General features: G+C 41.9%; 1 protein-coding gene across 2 annotated transcripts in view; it reads left to right on the top strand.

The window, feature by feature from the left end:
• The window catches only part of KATNAL1 (katanin catalytic subunit A1 like 1), a 38,078-nt gene extending 20,217 nt beyond the window's left edge, over window positions 1–17,861 (top strand). For both annotated transcript variants that reach the window (XM_074535289.1, XM_074535290.1), the window contains 7 exons: window positions 4,989–5,113; window positions 5,616–5,721; window positions 10,221–10,379; window positions 11,238–11,364; window positions 12,326–12,460; window positions 14,777–14,903; window positions 16,395–17,861. In XM_074535289.1, coding sequence (XP_074391390.1) covers window positions 4,989–5,113; window positions 5,616–5,721; window positions 10,221–10,379; window positions 11,238–11,364; window positions 12,326–12,460; window positions 14,777–14,903; window positions 16,395–16,593 — 978 coding nt within the window. In that variant the 3' untranslated portion in view covers window positions 16,594–17,861. The remainder of the gene's footprint in view (window positions 1–4,988; window positions 5,114–5,615; window positions 5,722–10,220; window positions 10,380–11,237; window positions 11,365–12,325; window positions 12,461–14,776; window positions 14,904–16,394) is intronic.
• The last annotated feature ends 5,225 nt before the right edge of the window (window positions 17,862–23,086 follow it).

The following is a 23,086-nucleotide window of genomic DNA, read 5'->3' as shown; positions in this document are numbered from 1 at the left end:
GGCTTTACTATAAGGAGCCTACAACAACATGACTTGTATAATACTTGTCTCTGGGAATAATGTGATTAGCAGTACTACTGCTGTGAGGTGCAGGAAAAGTCATGGAGGTGTTCCATTTAATATGGTACATTTTAAACACTGCTCTTACCCGAGTAAATTGGTCACTAGGTGGCAGAAGGAAAATATGTCTACTCCTCAAAACATTCCAGTACATGTGCTCTTGTATTCCCCTTTGTCTAGCTCCTGGGTGGTTATTCTAGTTCCTTTGTCTGGGATATGTGACTGAAAATCACCCCAGGTTACAAATCCACATGTTCTATATAATGGTTCTTGTAAGGGATCCATGATTTGCCTTTGAGAAAGATTTTGAATGAAAGAAGAAATAGCCGGGTGTGGGAAGAGGAAGAAGTTAATGCAACTTCCTATATTTTGCACAGAGGCATGAAAACAGGTTTACATTTCAGTTTTATCCTTTCTTAGTTTACAAGTGTTTGTTCTTCAGTTTCTGAGTTTGAACCATCAAGCAACTTTGTTCTGTAGACTGCTATGTCAAATCAAAGAGATTTGGTAACTTATCATGTTCAATTAAAAATAATAGGGCAAACCTGAAGCTTTAAATTAAGTAACCAAGTATCTTTTCTCCTACTAAATGTTTCAGCTTTGTAGTTTTTGGGTTTGGGTGCTAGGATAGGACTACTTAGAACATGTCATGAACTATCCATTTCCTAAGACATTGACTGCAGTGTAATAGGTTGTGTGCTGTCCTGCCTATAATACCTTAATGTAATGCATTTTTTTTTCAAGGTAAATGTAAATATAGCACATATATTTTAGAATAGCTCTGCCTCAGTTGAAACAAATGCTGTCTTTCAATGTTTTTCCTCTCTAGACCATAACATCTTTTCATTCTGACAGTAACCATCTTGGGATATGTAATTTTAACCTAACTATGCCAATAAAATTACATTTTTTAGTGCTATATAAATAATTTTGAACTAAACCCACCAGATTGTGTCTATCCACTAAATCCTTATGTGTCTTTTTTTTCCCTAAAATACTGCTTTCAAGTTTTTTTTTTCCTTCTTAGTTCCACTGGAAATTATTAGGCTTGTTCTCAAGGTACCTTCTGCTGAAGCATTACCAAGAGTTTTAGCTTCTGTTTAATATTTTAGTTTAAAGAGGCAGCATGAATGCTACCAGTATGTCTTTTAGAAATTGCATAATACCATATCTAAGTAATGGAACACTTTTCTGGGAGTACTCTTTAGATTATTTCAGACTGTCAGTGGATAAAGACAGTAAATATTATGAAGGATATGAAACAGCCGAGGGCTGCACAGCCATGTCAGTGAAAGGACTTAAAAAATTAAATTATTTTTGATTGATTATCCTCCTGTGCATCACCAACTGTGACATGAGATGAGATAGTTGCATTTAGGTGAAAGCACAGACCTCTGTGCATTGGGACTGGAAGGCTGCATAACCTCCTCTGAAAACACTGAAAGAACTGTTGGGTGAAATTGCAGGGCTGGGAGCACATTTTTACAGTAAAATTGATGCTGTCTCATGTGAATGGTGAGTTGTGTTGACAATGCCTCTATTGAGAAGAGGAAAGGAAAAGCGATCCAGGCAACTAGAGTTGTTAATTGTTATACATTTTACAACAAATTTAGAGTGGATGAAAAGCGAAAAGCTGAAGACTCGGAACTAATTGAAAAGTGGAATAGAGTGAAATATGGTTTCTTAAGCAAAGGTGTTGCCTCTGCCAGGATTTCTTTAGAGTTCTAGTTAATATCTCATAGAAAGAAACCAATCTACCCAGATACCACATGGGAAACAATTTGTTAATCTAGTGTGTGGTGTAGAGGAAATTTTAAGTAGGATTAGGCAGCAAGGGGAAAGTAAACAAGCAGTATTGAAAGGAGAAGTGGCAGTCAACTGGCAAATAATTTTTGATTCTTGTTTTGTATTTAAATTAATATTTTTGTGCCAATTTAACTTGCCACAAAAAAGAGACATGCACTGAATTTGCTCATGACACCAAGTTGGGAAGCACCATCACCACAAAAGGCAAATGAGGCTGTTGCACAGGAAGAATTGGATGACTCTGTGTTGGAATAATGGAAATGGGATAATGTTTAGAGGTGCAGAGCATCAGGCTGTGTTCCTGGAAACCATAACCAGAGTTTTTGCTAGAAGCTGGGAACTCAGCAGTAGAGGAGAAGACAGATTTGGATATATCAGCAGAAACTGGATCAGGCTGAACTTCCATTTGGCACATTACCTTTTCCTGGTGGTGATGGGAAGGGCTGGCTGCTTGGGAAGGGGTGAGGCACAATCAGGTGCCACCTTTGGCTTTGGCAGTGACGGGTGGAGACTGCATGTGACAGTGGTTATTTGGCATTTGTATGCAGTGGGAATAACCTGCAGGAAGGCAAGGTGTCTTCAGAGTCCAGTTCTGGCCATTACAGCCCTCAGGATTATTCTATGTGAATAATCTTCTGAGATTGCCTTGAAGGGGGAGCAGTATAATAATGCTGTGAATGCAAATGTAAACAAAATCCCAGATTGTTGAGGTGTTCCCAGCAGAGAGAAGAGATACCTGTACCATTATAGGGGGGATCTGGTGAGAAAACAGCTGGAGTATTTTGTGTACAACCACAGTTAAGAAAGATATGTTAACATTAGGAGGGAGAGAAAAAAAAAAAGCATTGACAAAGTGAATGGGTAATTATGTTCAGCTTATGTTCCAAAAGGAGACTTAATTTGGTAAATGAAGGGAGAGCACATAAAGCCTGATGCAAGTGGATCAGTGTGGAGGACACACCAAGGAACGAACTGCTGAAACTATTGCAGAAATTTAGGAGTAGGAATAACATCAATTTTGGAAACAAGGTTTTTGTTCCAGTGTGTTAGTGCAGGTCTAATAGCTCTTCCTGATGGAAAGGAGAGGTAAATGTTTAAGACAGATATTGGTTGCCTGAAATTATGAGATGGGATTGCCAAGGGTGGGAGTAGATTTTTGCAGCCCTGCATACCTATCTGTTGGCATACCCTCTTAGAGAGAAGCCATCACAGCAACATTATTTAAAGCTATTTTGTGAAAGTAGTACCCGAAGAGATGACTGGAAAAATTATGCTTACTCCTGCTGCCTAGTTTCAGGTGACATTTTTAAACAATCATTATTTCTAGTCTATGCTCACCTGCTGACTGAGAATTGCAGATTGGACCAATTTGAGACCAGCATTAAGAATCGTATTACTTGTGAAAACTACAACTACTTTAAATCTTGATTTAATTAAGGAACTGGGGGTAAAAAAAGAAAAAAAGAAAAAAAGAATAGCTCAGTGTCACTCCAATGAGAGCCGAGGTGATGCTGAGAGCACGTCTGCCCGCTGGCCGCCCTTCTCCATCGTTCCGCTGGCGGGACGTTCCGCGGGGGCAGGAGAAGCAGCGGTCCCGGGCACAGCGCGTCCCGCGGGATCGGGATCGGGGCCGTGCTGCCGCCCCGCGGCCGCTCCGGGGCTGCCGGCGCTCTCCCGGCCCGGGCCGTCCTTCCCCGTTTCATTTTTGGGTTTCTGCTCCGCCCCGCCGGGCCGAGCTGCGCCGGCTGCCCCGGGCTCGGGGGCTCTCGGGTGCCCCGGCGTGTGCCGGCCTCCCTGCCCTGCTCTTCAGCTCCTGCCTTAACTCGGTGTCACTCAGGAAAAAACAAAACCCAACCGCAACTAGATAAACCAAGTGGTCTGTGATGTGCAGAAAAAAATTTCTACTAGGAATGCCAGTCCATTGCGGAACAAGAGGAGTATGTAGCAGACAACAACTACCTTTCATTTCATTGTCCTGTTTTCTTGTTCTTACTGTTTTTTTAATGGTTACATTTGGATTCTATTTTATCTCTCCTTAAATCTTGAAAACTCCACAGGGTGTCTTTTTGCCGTTTCTTTTTTACACCAGACTACTACATTTTTTACACCAGCTTTCTGCTTAAACACAACTCTGAGCTTCGTTTCCATTGCAAAAAGCTGAGTTAGAAGTACTAAACAACACAAGAGTTCGCTTGGAAGCAAGAAATAAAAGTAGTGGGAAGAGAAACTACTCCCTCCCAAGTCGTCGTGGGCAAACGGCAACTGAGAGGGGTGTAATCGCTGCCTTTTTGTTTTTCCACTGCGAGGTTATTTGTGTGTCTCCAGCTGCCTCTCAACCCGCCTTCGTCTAGGATGCTTTTGTCCAGCCAGCTGGGATTCTTTAACTTGCTGCTGATAGTGTTTAGAAGCTGAGTTAAGAGTCCTAAAGTAGCTCCCTGCTCAGTCCCCTCCGTTAAACCAGCGCAGCTGCTTTTGAGGCACCCTGAATGGTGGGAGGGGAAGCGATTTCCTTCAGAACTGAGAGAGGAGGAGCGTGAGCTCCAAGGCTTCAAAGGGAAAATGTTACTTCGCCCCCATCAGCTGAACTGCACTGTGGAAATACTAACCAGAAGCTCTGGCCCACTTGGGACAGAGTGTGGCTTGATCACTGATGTAGCATTGGTGTGCTGCAAAAATTATTGAAACCTGGGTGTCTTTGGAGCTTCTTTTAGGGCTTTTGGTGCAGCCCTTAAATAAATACAACCTTTGAAAAGCATTTTAATTGTTTTTGAAGCTGGCGTGCAAATGAGAGGCAAGACATGGATAGTTTGTAGTTGAGCAAAGCAGATATTGCAGGGCAGGAAGGCTTTAATGAAACAAAGGGAGAGAACCTTGGTTTTCCTCCATCAAAGACAATGCGTGTGAAGCTTCCCTGTTCCTTTTTGGTGGTAATAGTGTCAGATGTTACTTCTGACAGGTGGCTTGTGTAGCATCTTCAATATGTGCTTTGGATGCTCTGGTGTTCAGCTAGTTGTGACACAGCCACCTATGTGAGGCTGTTCCTACATTCATGCCTTTGGTTGGCCAGGAAATGTGTCAGTTGTGTAATATTCTTATGGGTCTATATGATTTTTCACTTCTAGGGAAAGAAAATGCCCCAGGAATTTGGTGATGGGGATATTCCAAAATTTGATGGAGCCGGATATGACAAAGACCTGATCGAAGCTCTTGAAAGAGACATTGTGTCAAGGAATCCAAGCATTCATTGGTATGAGGATTTTCTCAATTCAAGTGTTTTTGCTAGTGTGAGAAAGGAGAGAAATTACCCATCTTCAAACTCCTAAAACAGGAAGACAAGATAATCTTCTACAGACAGGCAAAAATGAGATCTTTTGCTTTAACAGTTTATTAATTTGATTAAAGTTAAGCTTTTGTTGCTAACTGATATTAAGTGCAGTACATTCATTACAGGTACTGCTGAAATGAGCATATGCTCCAGAGATCTTTGAAGATACTGCTTTGGTGTTCACATTGTCCAAAACAATTTTTAATTAAGCAGCTCGGGGTAACTTGAGTTGAAAATAATTTTTTCCCTGTCTTCCAAAAGTGGATTCAATTTTAGGTCACAGTATGATAGGAGTGCTCTCATGAGGCATATGCTTGCATGCTAAAAGAGGTACTAAGTGAAAAGCTTTTCTATTTCTCTTGTATAAAAATAGAAGAAATAGAGTTGTATGAGAATTTTATACAAGTTTCTTCGTCTTGCACAGGGATGACATAGCAGATTTGGAAGAAGCCAAGAAATTATTAAGAGAAGCTGTTGTTCTTCCAATGTGGATGCCTGATTTTTTCAAAGGGATCAGAAGACCTTGGAAGGTGAGAATTTATGTGGTGGTCTAGTAAATGGCAAGCTGTAGCTATGTGAGACTCCTGCTGTAACATGTGGATGTCTGTAGCAAGGGCTAGAAAGAAAAGATCATTAATTTGTTTATTAAATCCTCTCATAATGATTCATGTAAAAGGCACTGAAAGAAACAGCTGGAAATGTATCTGGCCCTTGGAGTAAACAGTATTTTCTGTTTATTTACTGAGTTATAGCTTGTTGCTATTATAATACTTTCTATATGCCAACCTGAGGATGTGAGCAAACAGATTATATTGACTGAAGCATAAATGCTTAACAGACAGCTCTACATAGGCTTATGGTGTCCAGTTGTCATCGCTTCCCAGAAGAAAGCAATCCTTGGACTGTTTTTCTCCAACGTTTCAACTGTCTCTCACTCAGACTGCAAACTGCAGCCTGCATGGTACAAGGAAGCAAGGAAAGAGGGGGCCAGCCTGGTGACTTAGATTTGCAGCTGGGCATAGTTGCAGCTGGAGTGGGAAATTCAGAGTAGGAGAAGGAGTTGCAGACAGGGCAGCAGGAAGGATATAGGACTGAACTAGGGTGACTGACCAGAAGTGAGCCCAGTCTGGGCCTTGCTTAGAGCTAAGAAGGAAGAGGAGGGAGGAGTTTGGCGAGCATTTCTGTAAACAGCAAGCAGTAGCATTTTGCTTCTAATGTGGAATGGATTGATGCTTGTTTGGGAAATACCTAGTCACAACACAAGGCCTTTTTGGTTATTGAGAAGCATTACTGGGGAAAAGAGACTTGCAAGTTGTCTGTTGCTCTGAGTGTGGAAGGAAGTGGCGTGTGTAGGGAATGCTGTGTGCATGAGTAGTTTCCTGTTCAGTATGCTGGTTCAGCAGCGTGTGTTGGATCTTGCTCTGCTAACACTTGTTCTGTCTTTTCCTCATCGGTCCTTGTGCTTCCCTGGCTTATACCTAGGTCAGACTCAGCAGGAGCTGGGAGATTGCTGCTTGAGACCTGCTACAGAGTTTTAGTGAGTTGCAGGGAGGGAGCCCAAACATATGCTCAGTGCAAACCTGGCCCCAGCCTTTGCACTTAGAGTGCTTGTGGTCAGTACCAGTGGCCTTGTGGTTAACCTTAGGGTTAACTGAGCCATCATCTTGGACAGAGCCTAAATGTTGTGGGTTAAATGTGTAGGGTGAGATTTTAGAGTATTTTGAATAGCTGAATCTCTTTCTTCTCGGCTTAGAGGAAGTTGATCCATACTCTTGTTATTGACTATGGGGGCCCCATCTGTCTAGTGTTCAAAATCTTCTAATGGAATAAAGATCTGCTCTGCTTTCTTTTTGCCTGTTAGCATGCATAGAGGAGGCAGTGGCCATCTGTCTTTAAGGCAGGTACTTCAGCAGACTGCAGGAAATGTGACAAATGCCACTGACCTTGTCTACAAGTGCTGTGGCAGGGGATAAAGGAGCAACAGCTTGGTCCTTTAAAGAGTTACAGTCTCCATCTCTTTGCACAAGACTACCTTTTCCTACTGAGCAGTGTCACCTCTGAAAACCAGGTGGTTGTAGACATGGAAAAGATTCTAAGATTATTTCCTCTCTTCAGTCTGAAATGCAAATTGATTTCTGACAAGGCTATGAAGAGTCTTCATTGTTAGCCTTTTCCCTGGTGACTTGTGAAGCTGTAACTCTCATGAATTTATTTTTCACACAGAACAGCATGTATTTTCCCTACTGTTGACCTCTGACTGTGCTATAAGGATGAAAAGTATTGAAGGGAAGGCTGTTTCTTGCAGTAATCAGTGTAGCAGCAGGCATTTGTTGAGCCTAGGAATTCAGGACAATAATTCAGGGAAAAAGGCAGCCGAAGCTGGTTTTGGATGCTCAGACTCCCCTGAGAACAATTCCCAAGACAGCCCTCACAGTTTGTGCTTGTATTCAGACAACTGTGCCTTGTCTGAAGGAGCCAGCTGTCTTCCCTGATTCAATACAGGTGCTGTGTAGTTGCAGCCGCGGGTTTCTGAGTGTCCATGGGTTTGCTCTTTCTGTTTCTCTGAAATGTTTTGTGCCAAGAAAGCCTGGTTGCTCACTGTGCTTCCCACTGCTCTGCTAGTGATTGTTACAACAACAAGAAGTAACCCTGCAGTGATTTCATCAAAACACTTACTCCCTGCGGTGCATTTCAGCTTCTTATTGGAATACTTTGGATTAACAGAGCCTTAGAGGAAGAATAAAGAAGTCTTTGTGTTTGTCAAGGATTTTAAATAGTAAGTGGCAGCCTCCTAGTTTGTAGAAAGAGCAACTTGATCCTATGTGTTTCTGTTTGCAGCCATGCACATCTTGTTTTGCTGTGAACTCAAGTTCTTTTTTTTTCTTTTTTTTTTTTTAACTGATATTTCTACTGTCTCTATCCCCTGAGACCTTACTTTCCCCCTGGCTTTACACCTGGTGTGGCTGCTTTGCACCTGTGTTATGCACATGTATAATGCCACCAGTATCACGTGCAGGGTAACGCTTCCTGTAGTACTTAGCAGGAGGTGAAAAGCAATGGATGGGTTTCACTTTTTGCATGTGTACCTGAAGCCAGGATTTGACCTTCCAGAATAATGGGGAATTGAACCAAAATCCCAAAAATGTCATCACTTCCCTACATCACCAGGTCCTGCACTAAACACAGTTTATCAAACACATGCTTTGAATGTGATTTGAATTGAGGTGAAGTTTTAAAAAAAATATTAAATGAACACATTTGAAGCTCAGAGAGAGCAGTAAGTCATCTCTGACCTGCATATTACAGGCTGAGTAATTTTCACCCAGTCACTCCCGGGCTACATTTGCAATATTGCTGTAATATCAGTATAACTGTGCAGCATCTCAAATCAGAATGTCTGAGTGTTCACGGGGAGAAAAGAGAGTCCATTTGCTTTTTATGCTTGCTGCTCTGGAGCTTAGGAAACCTTGGACAGCCTGAGGAGTGACTTTGGACTGTTAGCTGTAGAGATGGCGTGTGAACATTTCTGATTTAATTTACCGATGAATGTATGTTGAGCTTGCATTAGCTAAGTATTAAATGGCAATAAAGGTATTAAGAGTTAATGGAAAATGGAATACAGAGAGGCTATTGCTTTTGAATGGGACATTTTTGAATAATTGTATTCCCGGTTGATTTGTTTTTATAGATCTCTTCCATGTCATTCTCTGTGCTTTTTGAAATAGATTTTTGTGAGGAACAGATGAAATCTAATTTGCTATATGGCTTGCATTTAACAGATATTTTATTGTTGCGGCATTTTATGTAAGTTATTAATTGCAAAGCACATTATGATGTGCAATTCTAACTCTAGCTAATTTGATTACCCTTGCAATACAGTACAATTTTAGGAAACTCATGTTAGCATGTAATAAGATCTTGCAATTGGGAGGAGAAAAAAACCCCAAGCTGCTTGAGCACTACATTTTCACTGATTTACTTAAAATACTAGCACTGCGTAGAGCATGGAACAGTGTTTTGTCCTTCTCCAGTGCTGCTGCTGAAAGGGTTGGAAAGACTACCCATAAAGATGGCTGTATTTAGTAGTATTATCAAGAGTGATTAACCCATCTCAGTGATACAATCTTAACATGAGTTCTGAGAGAACTGTGTGTAAAACCAAAAAACTATTTGTGTAATGATGGGTAAATGTGCTGAGCTGCAGACATGTGTGCTTCTTTCTTTCACAGACCACAGATGGAAAGATAGTCTGATGATGTGGATATAAGAGTTGTTTCTAGTTTAAAACTTTCTGAATAATCACTGAAATTCAGATTAGGCTTTTGTGGGACTAAGCAGTAGTCTGCATGAGCCACAGTTGCTTATCTGTAAAATAGGAATAGCAGTGCAGTCTAGTCATCCAACATGATGAGAACGGTGTTGCATCCAGAAATTGCTACGATGCAGTAGTGTGGTCGTAGGAACATTGAGATCGGGAGATTAAGCAAAAAACAAACTGATGTGTTCAGTGAATGCTCTCATGCAAGTGTACACATCAACCAGATTCATACATATTGTCAGGATATTTTGGGAAATTGTTTTTCTGTAGAAAATTTCTTTACTGAGGAAACACAACTTACTGCATAAGTATTTTGGTTTCTGTGAAACTTTCTCGTGAAGGGGCCTTTGTTCCAAAAACAGAGTTTACCATCTTCATCTGCCTGTGCAGCTCCTTGTGAGCTGGGAAAAGCCTAAGTTCAAGTCTAGACTCTGATGCTGAGCAAGGCTGTAAATCTCTTGTCCATTTTCTAGGTGTTAGCACAAGCAACAGGTACTGGCTTTTGTGGTTTTTACTCCAGTGGAGTGGTAAGAATGGCAGACCACTTCCACACTGTCCTCAAAAGCAGGATACTTTTTTTCTGTTTCCCACTGAGGAGGATTATGTTATTAATTTTAATCCAGATCTTGGTTCATATAGAGGTGTTATGTAAAGTACCAATGACAGAGTTTTCTTAATTTGTTGTTCATTACCTTTGTTCTCACCTTTCAGGGTGTGCTGATGGTTGGTCCTCCTGGCACTGGCAAAACAATGCTAGCAAAAGCTGTTGCTACAGAGTGTGGGACAACATTCTTCAACGTGTCCTCCTCTACACTGACATCTAAGTACAGAGGCGAGTCTGAGAAGCTGGTCCGCCTCTTGTTTGAAATGGTATGTCCTCCATGACGTGCTCTGGGGCTCATTCAGGTGAGAAAGGACAGCACTCTTGGTTTCCTGCCTTTCCAGTAGTTTGCTGGAAGCATGGAGTTCACTGAACTGACATCCCCTCAACCAATTAGAAAAACATAATTTCTGGGTTACCACATATGGTATGTTACTGAGGATTAAGAAGGAAATGCTTCATCACCCATGTTTAGGATAGCATTTTCCAGACTAAATCAAGAGTTGTGACCTCAACAGAAATTCAGTACTTGTTTGGTTATGAGGTAACAATCCCATGTGAGGTAGATTTGAAATTGGAAGGGGTTTGGAACAGTTATTCTAGAAGCCATACGTGTTTTTGTTCTGTTTTTATTCTGAATCATGGTCACAAGCCTCTCAGTGAAGCTGTGGGTGCAGTCCATCATGTAGGGTGTGTGAAGGACATATCCATGTAGGCTACACCTCTGGGACCCTCCCTGCACTACTGCAATATTCACAGCTAAAACCTGAGTCTCTTAGGATTGCTGAGCTCCCTTCTGTCCCTTATGCCTAGCCCTCACCAGCCTAAAACCTGAATGTGAAAACTGCTTGTATTGTGTCAAGAAGAGTATCCTATTGTGGCAGTGTTTCTTTTCCCCTTTCCAATGTCATTTGCTGGGGCAACCCAACCAACACTGACCCAAGGAGTACAATTCAAAGTGTATAAACCTCAGCATGTGACAGTTTGTAAATGAAGGTCTTGAATTCCTCCCTTGTGACAGTCAAGGAAGATATGTATGCAGTATGTCCAGCAGGGCTGGGTTGTGGTCTGATGAGGGCCTGTGCTTGCTGAGCAGCCTTAACAGTGGTGTTTTCATTTGAATAAAGGCACGGTTTTATGCGCCAACAACGATCTTCATTGACGAAATAGATTCCATCTGCAGCCGCAGAGGCACGTCTGACGAGCACGAGGCCAGTCGCAGAGTCAAGTCAGAGCTGCTTGTGCAAATGGATGGTAACAAGGACTTAGATCTGGCTTTGGGGCTGGGATGCTGCTTCTTTACAGGTGGGAATGTAAGAACTCGAGCCATCTGGAAAATCTGGCTTTATGCATGAGAGAAAAATGAAGCACAACTTGAGATGAGTTTATTTTTGGAGTGTTCAACAACAGATAACTGAAAAGGGTGTTCTGCTTTATTTTTTCTAAAATGACTATTTTTAGGGTGACTTGAAAGCACATATTAAAGAGACACAGACTGCACGAGAAGCAGATAATGGAGATTTGTGCAGTTTAATGCAGGTATTTAATTTGTATTCAGTTTAAACAAAATTCTGCCCTTTGCTAGACTCTCCAATTGTGGAACCCCATTGTGAGATCTGCTTTTGCTGTATTCTATGATGGCAGCTGATACTACCCTTTTAAGTCAGATGTAGTACCTGTTTTGTGCAGGTGCACACAGCAAGCATGACCATCTAAGGAATATTGTATGGTGTAGAGGTTTGATAGCCACCTTTATATTGCAGCTATCATGAACTGCTATATGAACTGCTGTATATAAACTACTATTTTAAATGTTCTCAAATTTGCAGGTTCATTGTGGTAAGCTCAGGATAGGAAAGCTTTTGGTCTCTTTGCAGTCCTCACTTGGTAAGCTGAGTGACTCCTTGTTTCTTCTATGAGCAGACTCGACAGAGATAGCACTGGCAGTGGGACTAGTAGAGCTACACTCACAAATTGCTGTGTTATTGGCAGTGTCCAAGAAAGCCCTCCTCTTACTCAGCAAAATAATGAACTCTCCCTCTCTCTGTGATAATGATGGTCTTGTGACACCTAGCTATGGGAAGTTTGGAAAGGACTATAGAGAGCTGTTGCTTAACTTTGTCCAGGCTATGTTTGTCTGTGCAGTCTTTCTCAGCAAGCATGTCTGTCAATAAGAGCTCTGGAGTAAAATTGCTCTGAACTGTTGTGCTTGCAGGGGTAGGTGGTGCTCTGGAAAACGATGACCCTTCCAAGATGGTTATGGTATTATCTGCTACAAATTTTCCCTGGGACATTGACGAAGCTCTCCGACGAAGACTGGAGAAGAGGATTTATATACCTTTGCCCACAGGTGTGTTTGATAAGACCATTTTCTTTTCCTCTCTATACAAGATGAGTTTAGGATAACTGCAGGACTGTTGTACTTGTAAGGAATCCTGATGGTTTTGTGATGAGCAGTGTAATTCAGGGGTTAATAATTTGTCTGGATTGCTTTATTTTTGAAGAGTGGAAAAAAGAGAAATGCTGCTTGCTTGGGGGCTGAAAAACAAAGAGCTGTGGCATTTCATTGCAAGCCATTGATGGGTTCTTATATTTTGAAAGAGAGTTAGTTTTAATGAGCCTGGAATTATTTTAAATGTTTAACAGCCAGCCCTTGAGTGATCATCAAAGGCAGCCTTTGGACATGTTCACAAATATTGCAAATGCACTCCATGCCCTTGCAGACAAATGGAAAGAAGTAGATCCATGAATTTTCACTTACAGGCTTAGTTCATTGCAAATCACTGCTTGCTTGCCTTTATTACTGTGCTTCCAGTCACTCAGAATGCAGCAGGCTGATTGCTTTCCTGCCCTAAGACATCTCAGCTTGTATTGTCTTTCCTAGCTGTCATTCACCTGTCCTATTAATTTTGAGATTCCTATCACTTGAAGTTTGCATAGCTCCCTTTCTTCTTGGTACAGTGGATGCCTCATCTGCCTGCATGAGCAGTCAAGATAACAAGATGCATGTCCATGGTGACAGTGGTTGTGATTGAGTTTAGCAGGTTAAAGGACACTTAATAGTTCTACAGCTTGTCTGTGCAGCTTACAGGCAGTAACAGCCCCTAACAGGATGCCTGTCTTTATCACCAATTAGTTTAAAATCCTATCAGCTCTTCCTCTTGTTTCTAATTAAACCAGATTGGTTTTTAACACAGTGTATTACACCCTGGACAACATAGGAGATGTGATCTGGTTTTATTTCCAGTGTTAGTTTCTGTTGTATCTGTTCTGCAAGTAAGAATGTTGTGCTACTCTGGGCAAGTCTTAGTGATGCATTCATAACTGTGTTGTGTGATTTGATGTAGTCAGGCATTTTAACTGAAAAAGTGGCATGGTAGCATATATGCACCCGTGTATTGTGGAATTTGATGCAAGCATATATTCTGTAGTGTTTAATTTTCAAAATGCTGCACAGACTTGCTTAGCCCCATAGCAACAATTAGAAGAATGTTCTCTGATGCAGGATACTCTCTGCAGGTATACTGTGTGTACATTGTGCCCTCTAAATAATAAATCCCCATTTTATAGCTAGTGCCAGTTGTGTGTGATGGATAACTGTGCTCTTGACAGTTCTGCAAAGCACACAAAATCAGCAGCTCTAGAGAAGCTTTCTATTTTCTTTTGTATTTCTCCTTCCCCAAAAGTTAAAAAAATAAGAATTAGAGGCAACAATGAATAAAACGTAATGTATTTTACTGGACATTTCTTTAAGATGTTTAGCCTTTCCTCCTGCTACTTCTGCTGTTGCAGTTGTCCTTTTTTATAGGTCATAAAAATTGATCACTTGGGGAATAAAGATGCTGAGCTGGCATATTTTTCCTGTACAGTGAAAGCCAGGAAACCAGTCATGCTCTTCTTTCCCACCCTTGTGCACAGTAATACAGAGCCCTAAGCTGTATTCCCTCTTACAAGCTTAGGCTGCTTAACATGTGCACCCAAATGCACATATGCACGTGCCCCCTGCAAGAGGAATGGTTAATTGACTGCATAAGTGCTCATTTACACAGCTGGTTATCACTGTGTGCACACTGCATCTGGGTAGGAAAGTGGGATACCAAGACATTTCTATCGAAAATATATTAATATAGGTTTATTAATGTGTCTGTTTTCTATCAGACTTCAGCTGATTTCTTGGGTCCCAGCTGAATAAACTGCTTAAATGTATGCTTAAAGTTCAGTCTGTTGTTAAGGGGTTTGTGCTGTCTGAAGCTTTTCTAATAGAATCCTTATTGTAGTTCTAATGAAACCCTATGAATAATATTCAGTCAAACCCTCGAACAGGGAGTGGATCCAAAGGGATGTGAGAAGAAACAGAAATTTGTAGGATTGTGCTTTTGTGCCCTTGGGTAATATGCGACCAAATGCTTTATCACCTGAGACATAACAGACATTTTTAGTGACAGATCACTTTGACAAATATCTCTCGACCATGCTGTTTTAATATGCTGCATTTAACCAAATACTTTACTGTATTTCATTGCACACTTCACTATGACTTGTTCTCTCTCTTTTCTTATACTGAATTCTTTTGTTCATACTTTTCACTGAAAAAATCTAGGTTGTGTTTATATCTTTTTTTAGTGTAGCTCTTGCCAGTCTTCAAACAAATATTTTTATGTTCTAGCAAAGGGCAGAGCAGAACTACTGAAGATTAATCTTCGGGAAGTAGAACTAGATCCTGATATCAGCCTTGAAGAAATTGCAGAGAAGATTGAAGGCTATTCTGGTGCTGACATCACTAATGTTTGCAGGTAACACATTTCCCTTAATTTGCAAAAAGAACTGCATGGGAAGTCATCATTTGCATTATATGATGAAAGGCAATACCCACTACAGCTGAAGCCATGCTCACAGTGTCTGTGCATTAGGCCCACATCTATTTACTGTATTCATGTATTATTGTCACGTGGAGTGGTCCAAATACCATGAAGTCTTTCTGTGAGATGTGTTTTTCTTGGACCTGAAGTGAAAAAAATTATCTGAGCTAATCTCATGTTACAATTGGCTGCATTTACTGTAGTTATCTGCATTTGTTAACGTAGTGCAAAGCAGATTGTTGAGGTTTTTTTAAAATTCCATTAGTTTAAGAGCTAGACCATAATCCAAAAAAATTCCTTTCACAGAACACTTCTTTGGGACTTCTATGTGTTGCATGTTTGGACAGCCCCCAGTGTAGCTGAATCTTGGTGTCTTCCTGAATCTTCTAGGTCCAAGGGGGATATAGATTATAATATTAGTATTTAATTTATTTCTGTCCTGTTCCCACAATTTATTTCATTTTTGACAAATCAGTCTTTTCTGGTGAAGGGTAGGTATTTGAAGAAACTTATCTGAAGGAAGTCTATGTCCCTTAAGAATCCTGTCAAGAGAAAGAAACTGATCATGTAAGAGTATGGCTTGGGAATCTTTTTTCTTCTCCTCCTGCTGCCTTCCTGAAAATGTGAAATCACTCCATGGATTTGAAAACTCGGTGTGTGTCACGTAATAGTGAAATTACCTTTCTCCCTAAGGCTTGTGTTATCCCTTGCTGGGAAAAACCCAGGGAAAAAGAAAATGTAATTTCAGACTGCCTGTGGGTCACAGTGTGAGAAAATGAGCAGCGTTCTTCAAGCTGGTGGGCCAGGCTGGCAGGATCTGAGCTGGGGAGGAGTCACAGAGCAGGCAGAGCATGAGGAGCCACAGGCACCCATGGCCTCAGCATTGCAGGGCCATGTGATGCTGTGTCTGATGCCTCCTGCTCTGCCCTTCACACATCCAGGTGCTGTGGACAAGCAGGCAGCTGAGCTGGGCTGCACTCTTAACCCTTGCTGACTGTCCTTTGGGGCTACACTGCAGGGAGAAAGTTGAAGTCTAAAAGAAATGCAGTGTAAAAATCCAGATTACTTTAAAAAAAAAGTCTTTTGAGTTTGTCTCCCACCCTGCCCTTTTCTGCTCTAAAGTTGTAAAATTTCATCTCCATGAATCATTGTAAAAGGTTTTCAGTTTTATAGTTTTAATTATCTCTGCACATTTACCATATGCTTAAATGGGTTTTGGTGCCAGTGCATTCTTTATGTTGAATTAATGTAGCGATCTGGGAACATGGAAGCTACGGAAGATGTGAACTGCATCTTCTATGGTAAATAAATGCTGTCTTAAGTGTTCCTGCCACTGGTTTCTAGCAAGAGTATACAATCAAAATTCATAGGCTTACAGCACATTCTGCTAGCAATTAGCTGCCATGCATTGTCCTGTGTTTCCAGGGATGCATCTTTAATGGCAATGAGAAGACGTATTAATGGCTTAACTCCAGAAGAGATTCGTGCACTTTCTAAAGAAGAGCTTCAGATGCCGGTTACCAAGGGGGACTTTGAGCTGGCTCTGAAGAAAATCTCCAAATCTGTTTCTGCCGCAGACCTGGAGAAGTATGAAAAATGGATGGCGGAGTTTGGATCTGCTTAATCTCAGTGACAGCTTTCCTTTGCTGGAGTTTTATGGTTTTTGTTGTTCTCACTTTCAAAATAAGTTAGAAATCTTTTTAAAGGTTTAATAAAAGGTCTGCCTCTGCCCTCATCCCACCCCTTTCTGCTGACAGGATCTTTTAAGCTGTTTGCCTTTAAAGGGAATGAGCACAATAATGAGCTGATATTGTAAAAGATATTTTATCTCTGAAGTAGAAAAATAAGACGAACAGGAAGGGAAAAATCATACTTCTGAGGGTAGTCTTTTTAATTTTCAAATGAAGAGCAGTGTTACCAAACTTCCTCCTAGTCATTTTTTTTATGGCTGGAGTCAATAAATCAGCTGGGGGGTGTGACTCCAGAGGAACAGACAAGGGCTTGATGTACCCCCTGCTCTTAAATGCTGCTTCTGCCTCCCTTGAATGTGGCATCCAAGTTATTATTCTTTTTCTCTGTGCTCGGATATTCAGAGCAAAGCCTGTGGATTAATTGGCATTGCACAGAGGAAATGAGGATCAGTTTTCCATCAAGACATGGGCCTGACTCTCCTCTCATGTACTCTCATTTGGAATTGATGTCACTTCAGACTGTTATCAGTGTTACCTGCAATGACTTCTGATGGGAATGAGACGGAAAGCAAAAGGCATGGATTGTTCTTAGTCTGGTTTATGCTTGTTCTCTGAACATAGTTTGAACTTGTTTGACCAGTAGGCACTTTGACTTAGGTTATAACTTGCACTTTTATGCTTATGTATCATCTTGTGCTTTGTCTGTGCTATCTAAGTGTAATTGTTATTACTATTATTATTATTATTATTTTAGTACTAAGAGTTTAATAAAGACACTAATTTCAAGGCTGTATTTAAAACACAACACTGTCTTTAGAACAAATGGCTGTGAACTTCCACTTCTGATTAGATATGAACTTTTTCCTAGCATTGCCAGGCAATGGGACTTTTACCTTTTTATGTTGAACTGTTCATGCTTAATTTTGTTTTTTGTGAAGGTTTCTTAAAAATGTATAAATATTACTGGTTTAGTAATATTTAGAAAATAATCTGTATTATCTCATTTATGTTCTTAACTGTTTCTTCCCTTCCCTCATACAAGTGCAGTGATGAGAAGGGCTCTAAAGTCTAACGTGAGAAGTCCTCTCTAGAGTTTACCTGTCACACTGACTGTATGAACTTTTCACAGACTCAGCCTGTGAAGTTTTCTTGTGGTAGGAATGTGAAGGAGTGATCAAACAACCAGATTTACAGAGAAACATGCAAGCTCTCAGGTTTTTGGTGATGTTGTGAGCCAGGCCTTAAGTATTTTGTTGGATGTGAATTGCCCTGCAGCTTGGTAGGTATTCCACCCTTCAGCTCTCTGTGGAGACTCCTAGTGGCACAGACAGATGCCACTGTAAGAAATGCACAGCACCCCTTATTGAATGGGAATGTATCATTATTTGCTTCTTTTTGTTAGTCCTCAGAAGTTCCCAATAATGTCAGTAATTCAGCACACTGGTCTCTTGGGCCATGACATGTTAACACTAAGACAAAAACCTTAAATCACATACTTTGTTTGCTCAGGGAAGCGGTAAAAATCCGTGGGAGTGTTTAAAAAAATTGTAGATGTGGCACTTGGGTACATGTGAACATTTTGACGTGTCAGTGCTGGGTTAATGGTCACATTTGATGATCTGAGAGGTCTTTCCCAACCTTAATGATTCTATAATTCCTCACAGGGAATAACTGGACCTTTATAGAGAGAAAGCTCTGAAAATATTGCTATGGACTCTCATTTTTTCCTTGTGAAGCTGTAGGCGGCCACTGTTGTTCTTTGTTTGTTTGTTTGCAGTAGAAATTAGTAAAGCTACACAAATCTTTTGTGGCCAATACCAGATTAGCACTATGGGCTCTCTCACTAAAGAGGCCATTGCTGCCAAAGGAGCTTGATCTACACAACCAAGATGTAGAAGGGAGTAGACATGAATGCCAGTAACAACCCTAGTCAGCTGCCCAAGAGCAGTGCTGGGATTCAGTAGTTGCTGCTTAGTAGGGTCTGAGTTCCAGTTTGCTTAGTTTCACATTGCAAGCAGCAGTGACCTTCCTACTGATCAAAGCACAGCACTTGGTGAAAATGTCGGTCCTTGGCTCTTTGATGAACCTTCTACCTTAAGGCATTAAACTTCCCTCTTGGCTGTTAAGCAAAATTCACTGTACTGGGCATTCCCTTTAGTAGGAATTATTCAGGTGCTGCAGTCTTTTTCTCTAAAGGTCGTGGTTTCTACCCCAGAAATGTTTTTACTGTACAGGTCCATTCATCCTTTACAGCTGCAGAACAGAAAAGTGGAAGTTTTCAGGCAGTAGATGTGATTGTTGTGCCCCAGAATTACTGACATGACTTGGCCCTGCTAGATCAGGCACCCCAGAAGGCTGAGACCATCCCTCCCTTTCAGGAAAGGGAGCTGTCCTTATGTGCTGACCCTTTCATCTTTACCAAGTCATGCTGGCACACGCACCTAGGTGGGCTTGGAGGCTGGGTTATTCACTCAGGGGAGCCAGCAGTGGGTGCAGCAAAGGGCAGCCCAGGAGGGCAGGGCAGCCAACAGTGGCAGCAGCTCAAGGCCCAAAGGATGAGCTTACAGCTCAAAGTGAGACCAGTTCACATCCCAGTGCTGAAAACCCTTGTGCAAGGACACTGGATTCCTTGGAGAGCAATGTACCAGCATGTCACAGCCTGCTGTGACACTGTTCAGTCTATGCCTGTGTGTGTATGGAGATCATCCACACACGTGGGGTATGCACACACAATTGGTGGTGCTTCAGTAGTGGTGCCTAGATTGCATAAAAAACATGCCTTAGAGCTGTGTTTATGTGTTTTCTAAACATCTGTGAAGGCCCTCTTGGGTGGCACTGTTAGTTTTTGTACAGTATGTGATCTGGTTGTATGAAGTAATAAATGTGCGCTGGAGTCTGTCGTGCTCAAGTGGGGCCGGGAGTGCTTTGCTGCTGACTGCTTCCAAAGGCTGCCATACAGTGTGGATCTCTTCAGTATGTCATGGTGCCCTTTCACCAAAGTCCTGGATGGAGAGCAGTTAAAATCTGGGGATTTTGGATAAAGCTGTCAGCAGTGCTTTCTCTCTAAATTGGCCTTTTGTTGCCACAAGCTATAAAATGGAGAATACTCCAATGCCCACCACATGGAAGGGAGGGTAGGGGAGAGCAGAGGCCCCAGCACATGTTCAGTGTTAGCACCTGATTCAGACCTCACAGAGCTAGGCAGCCTTTTTATTACTTGCCTCTGGGCTGGAAGTATAATCAGGCTCCAAAGAAGCTGTATCATCTGCTGCCTGCTAACCAGGAGACTTTCAAGAGCAAAACTTCTATTAGGAAGGAGCTTTCAAACTTGGAAAGAGACCCCATGTCTCCTGGGACTTAGTTGATTATTTGAATTTTCTCACTAACTTCCTTATGAAAGAATGGAGTTTCCAGTGTTTCATAATGCTTCAGACATGAAAGCGAGCAAGGGAAATGCTGATCAGGGGATTTCAGGAGAGGTCAAATCTTTGCATAGGAAGTTCAGCTCACCCCAGTTTAAAAGGGACTGAAATAGCAAAGGTGCACCGACTTGTTCTGATCATGGGAAAGATGAAAGAGCTTGTGTGCTGTAAAGAAGTCCTCCATCAAATGAGCAAAGACTTCATGGTACAATCCAGGCATGAGGACGTGGAAGCAGATGAAGAAATAGTGATTTTTTTTTTTATCTGTTATTGGAATAAGCCACCCTCAATCAGGTTGTGAATTGAGATGTTTTTTCAGAGCTGTAGTGACAAATAAATACGTGATGAACACGCAGGTGACGCCGTGCTGTGGGGGAGCAGGCAGGGAGCCTGGGAGTCCTGGAGCTGCACACTGGTGTAAGGTGGGGTGTCAGCACCACAGCAGCAGCTGGGCCCCTCTGTGAGGGTGAGCTGTGCACCAGGCAGCACTGTGTGCAGAGTGGAGCCAAGATGGACCAGAGTAGCCTCAGTAGTGCTCTGGAGTGAAGCAGACTGCTGGTGCAAAGGCAGGTGCTGGTGCAGTTCGGAGAATGTCCCACCCGGCCATTTCCCTGTGCATGGTAAGGGTTTCACTGGAGCACTGTGCAAAAGCTTGGCCATCACTGTGGGTGCCTCAGTCACCCTGCCCAGAGCCCAGCTGCCACACACAGCACAGCTAACAGAGCTGCAGCAGCCAGGGGTGCTCTTGCATCCCACAGCACAGGAATGTTTGACCCTCTCCATCTTCTGGGCCTGCCTGGTTTTGTGTGCTGGTTGTGACCCATTCTTGTGACCCACTCAGTGCATACATGGTGGTTCAGTGCCTCTGACAGAGGAGTTTCTTTGTGTGCAGTGCAGAGCTCTCTTTTGATCAGCTGAAGTACCATGCTTCTACATGTCTGCATGAAGGTGTCTTGGAAACATTCAGGCAATTTTCCTCTTCTTTAGAAGGCCCCAGCTAGCATTAAAACCAGATGGGATGAATATCTTGGCTGGCATGGTTTCCCAATGCAAGAAGACTTACCTCAGCAGCAAGAAGGTACCACAAGGAAAGTTCTGGCTTTGTTATGAAGTGGCAAAATCTGGGGATGTTCCTACTCCTACTGCACCCGCAGAGTTAGGGTTGTATCATGTCCAAGCTCTGTTTCCTGGCTTTTGTGTATTTGTGATTTCTTTGTTGCAGTAGGAACATTTTTCTCAGAGTTAAGGGGAAGCCATGGGGTATTTGTTCAGTGTCTGGATTAGGATTTTGGAGATCCCATGATCTGGCTGGTACATGAAGCAACTGAACCCATTCCCAGGATGCTTACTTTTGGAGAAACTCATCATGCATCCTGCCTGACTGTCTGGCTGTACAATAAGCAGTGTAGCTTTGTGCAAACTCACATAAATATAATATTTAGAATATTTGTTTGACAAAGAGACAAATTTTTACTGCCAGTTTGCAATTGTATTGCTCTCATTTGTAAGCAGCTCCTTGCATATGTTGTTTGAGGTAAAAGAAAATGTCTTGGAATTAGGATTTTTTTTGAACTTGACTTTGGAGAGCAAGAAAGGTAGAAAAATATTTGCCTAGAGGAAGATACAAGAGTACTGAAGACACAGAGATTTGCAATTTCTTTTTTTTGTGGCTTTCCTTTTTGTTGCACTGCTGGGCTGTGCTTTCTGTTTCCAATTTGTTTTGAAATAATTGGCATTGTTTATCCATCTCTCAGACAGCCTTTGCAGATGATTTGGTTCCACAGAGCCCTCTTTTGCTTGGCTGTTGGTGTTCTGGCACAGCATGCTGTGTGACATCTGACTGAACAGGCTGATGGCGTGAGATCTTCCTTGTGAAGGAAAGGTCACCCAAATGGTGAAGGTGAGAAGAACAGCACAGAATACCAATTGGGCTGGCGGGAACAGAAACCATAGCAACTCTGCACAGGGCTTATAAATACAACCAAGAAGAAAAGGGGAATACCCTCAAGGAGATGCTGACAACACCACAATATGCATATTGATAAAAGTGTGGGTCTTTGTGTCTTCACCAGCGAGCAGAAGCTACGTAAGAGGGTGGAAGTGGCTGAAAGGAAACCAATTCCAGGCACATTTCATCACCCAGCCTTGCTGCTTTAAAGCATGACAATCTCCAGGGGCCAATTTGTCACTGCTGCTACAAAAGCTGCCTTTTAGATAATCAAATTGGACTTTCCAAAAGCTTGCTGCCTGTCTTGAAATGTCTTCAGTCTTTGGCATGTGGTGGGACTGGAGCTGTGCTTGGAGGCCTAGAAGAATGAGGCAATGTTAATTGGGGTGTATTTCTGTAGGGTCCTGGGGCTTTGTTGTGCTGGGTACAATTTGGGCGTGCAAGAAGAGGTGCTCCAAATGCTTATTGGGAGCTGAGATGGTAGAAGGATGGGGAGAGAGGTGGAAGGTCCTGGGATCAGTGGAGGAGACAAAACTGTCCCTCTGACTCCCAGTTTCCAACCCTATGGCAGACAGTAGTATTTCTCAGTTGCTTTTGATTTGCAGCCTCCTGTCATTTTTTGTATTGAGTCTGAAGATCTCTGTATTGTAAATTAAATAGAGCAATTTTTTTTCTTTAATAGACCAGGTTCATTTTTCTTAAATACCTTTTGCAGACCCTTAATAGGTGCTCCTGTGAGCCACAGATGGTCTGAAAAGCACTGGCCCATGACATCCTAATCTTGCCTGAATTTCTTATGGGAGAGAGTCTGTAATGGATGGTGTTGATTTTATTTTCTACTTGTTAGTTTGCTCCAAAAGATGAAGCTCAGTGAATGTGAGGTGCTTCTGGGGAGTTTATTTACGGTGCGTTTTCTTCTGTGCAGATTAGCATTTCATCAGCATATGGTGCAGCCATTTAAAATAAATATTTGGCTTTCCTTAAATTATGCTTCTGTAGAAAGGTCCCTGGGTATGCATATCTGTCCCTCTGTTGTATCTAATTAGACATTTCTGC

Source organism: Zonotrichia albicollis, chromosome 2 (assembly GCF_047830755.1).
Source record: "Zonotrichia albicollis isolate bZonAlb1 chromosome 2, bZonAlb1.hap1, whole genome shotgun sequence".
Lineage (NCBI taxonomy): Eukaryota > Metazoa > Chordata > Aves > Passeriformes > Passerellidae > Zonotrichia > Zonotrichia albicollis.
This window is presented reverse-complemented; position numbering and strand designations above follow the sequence as displayed.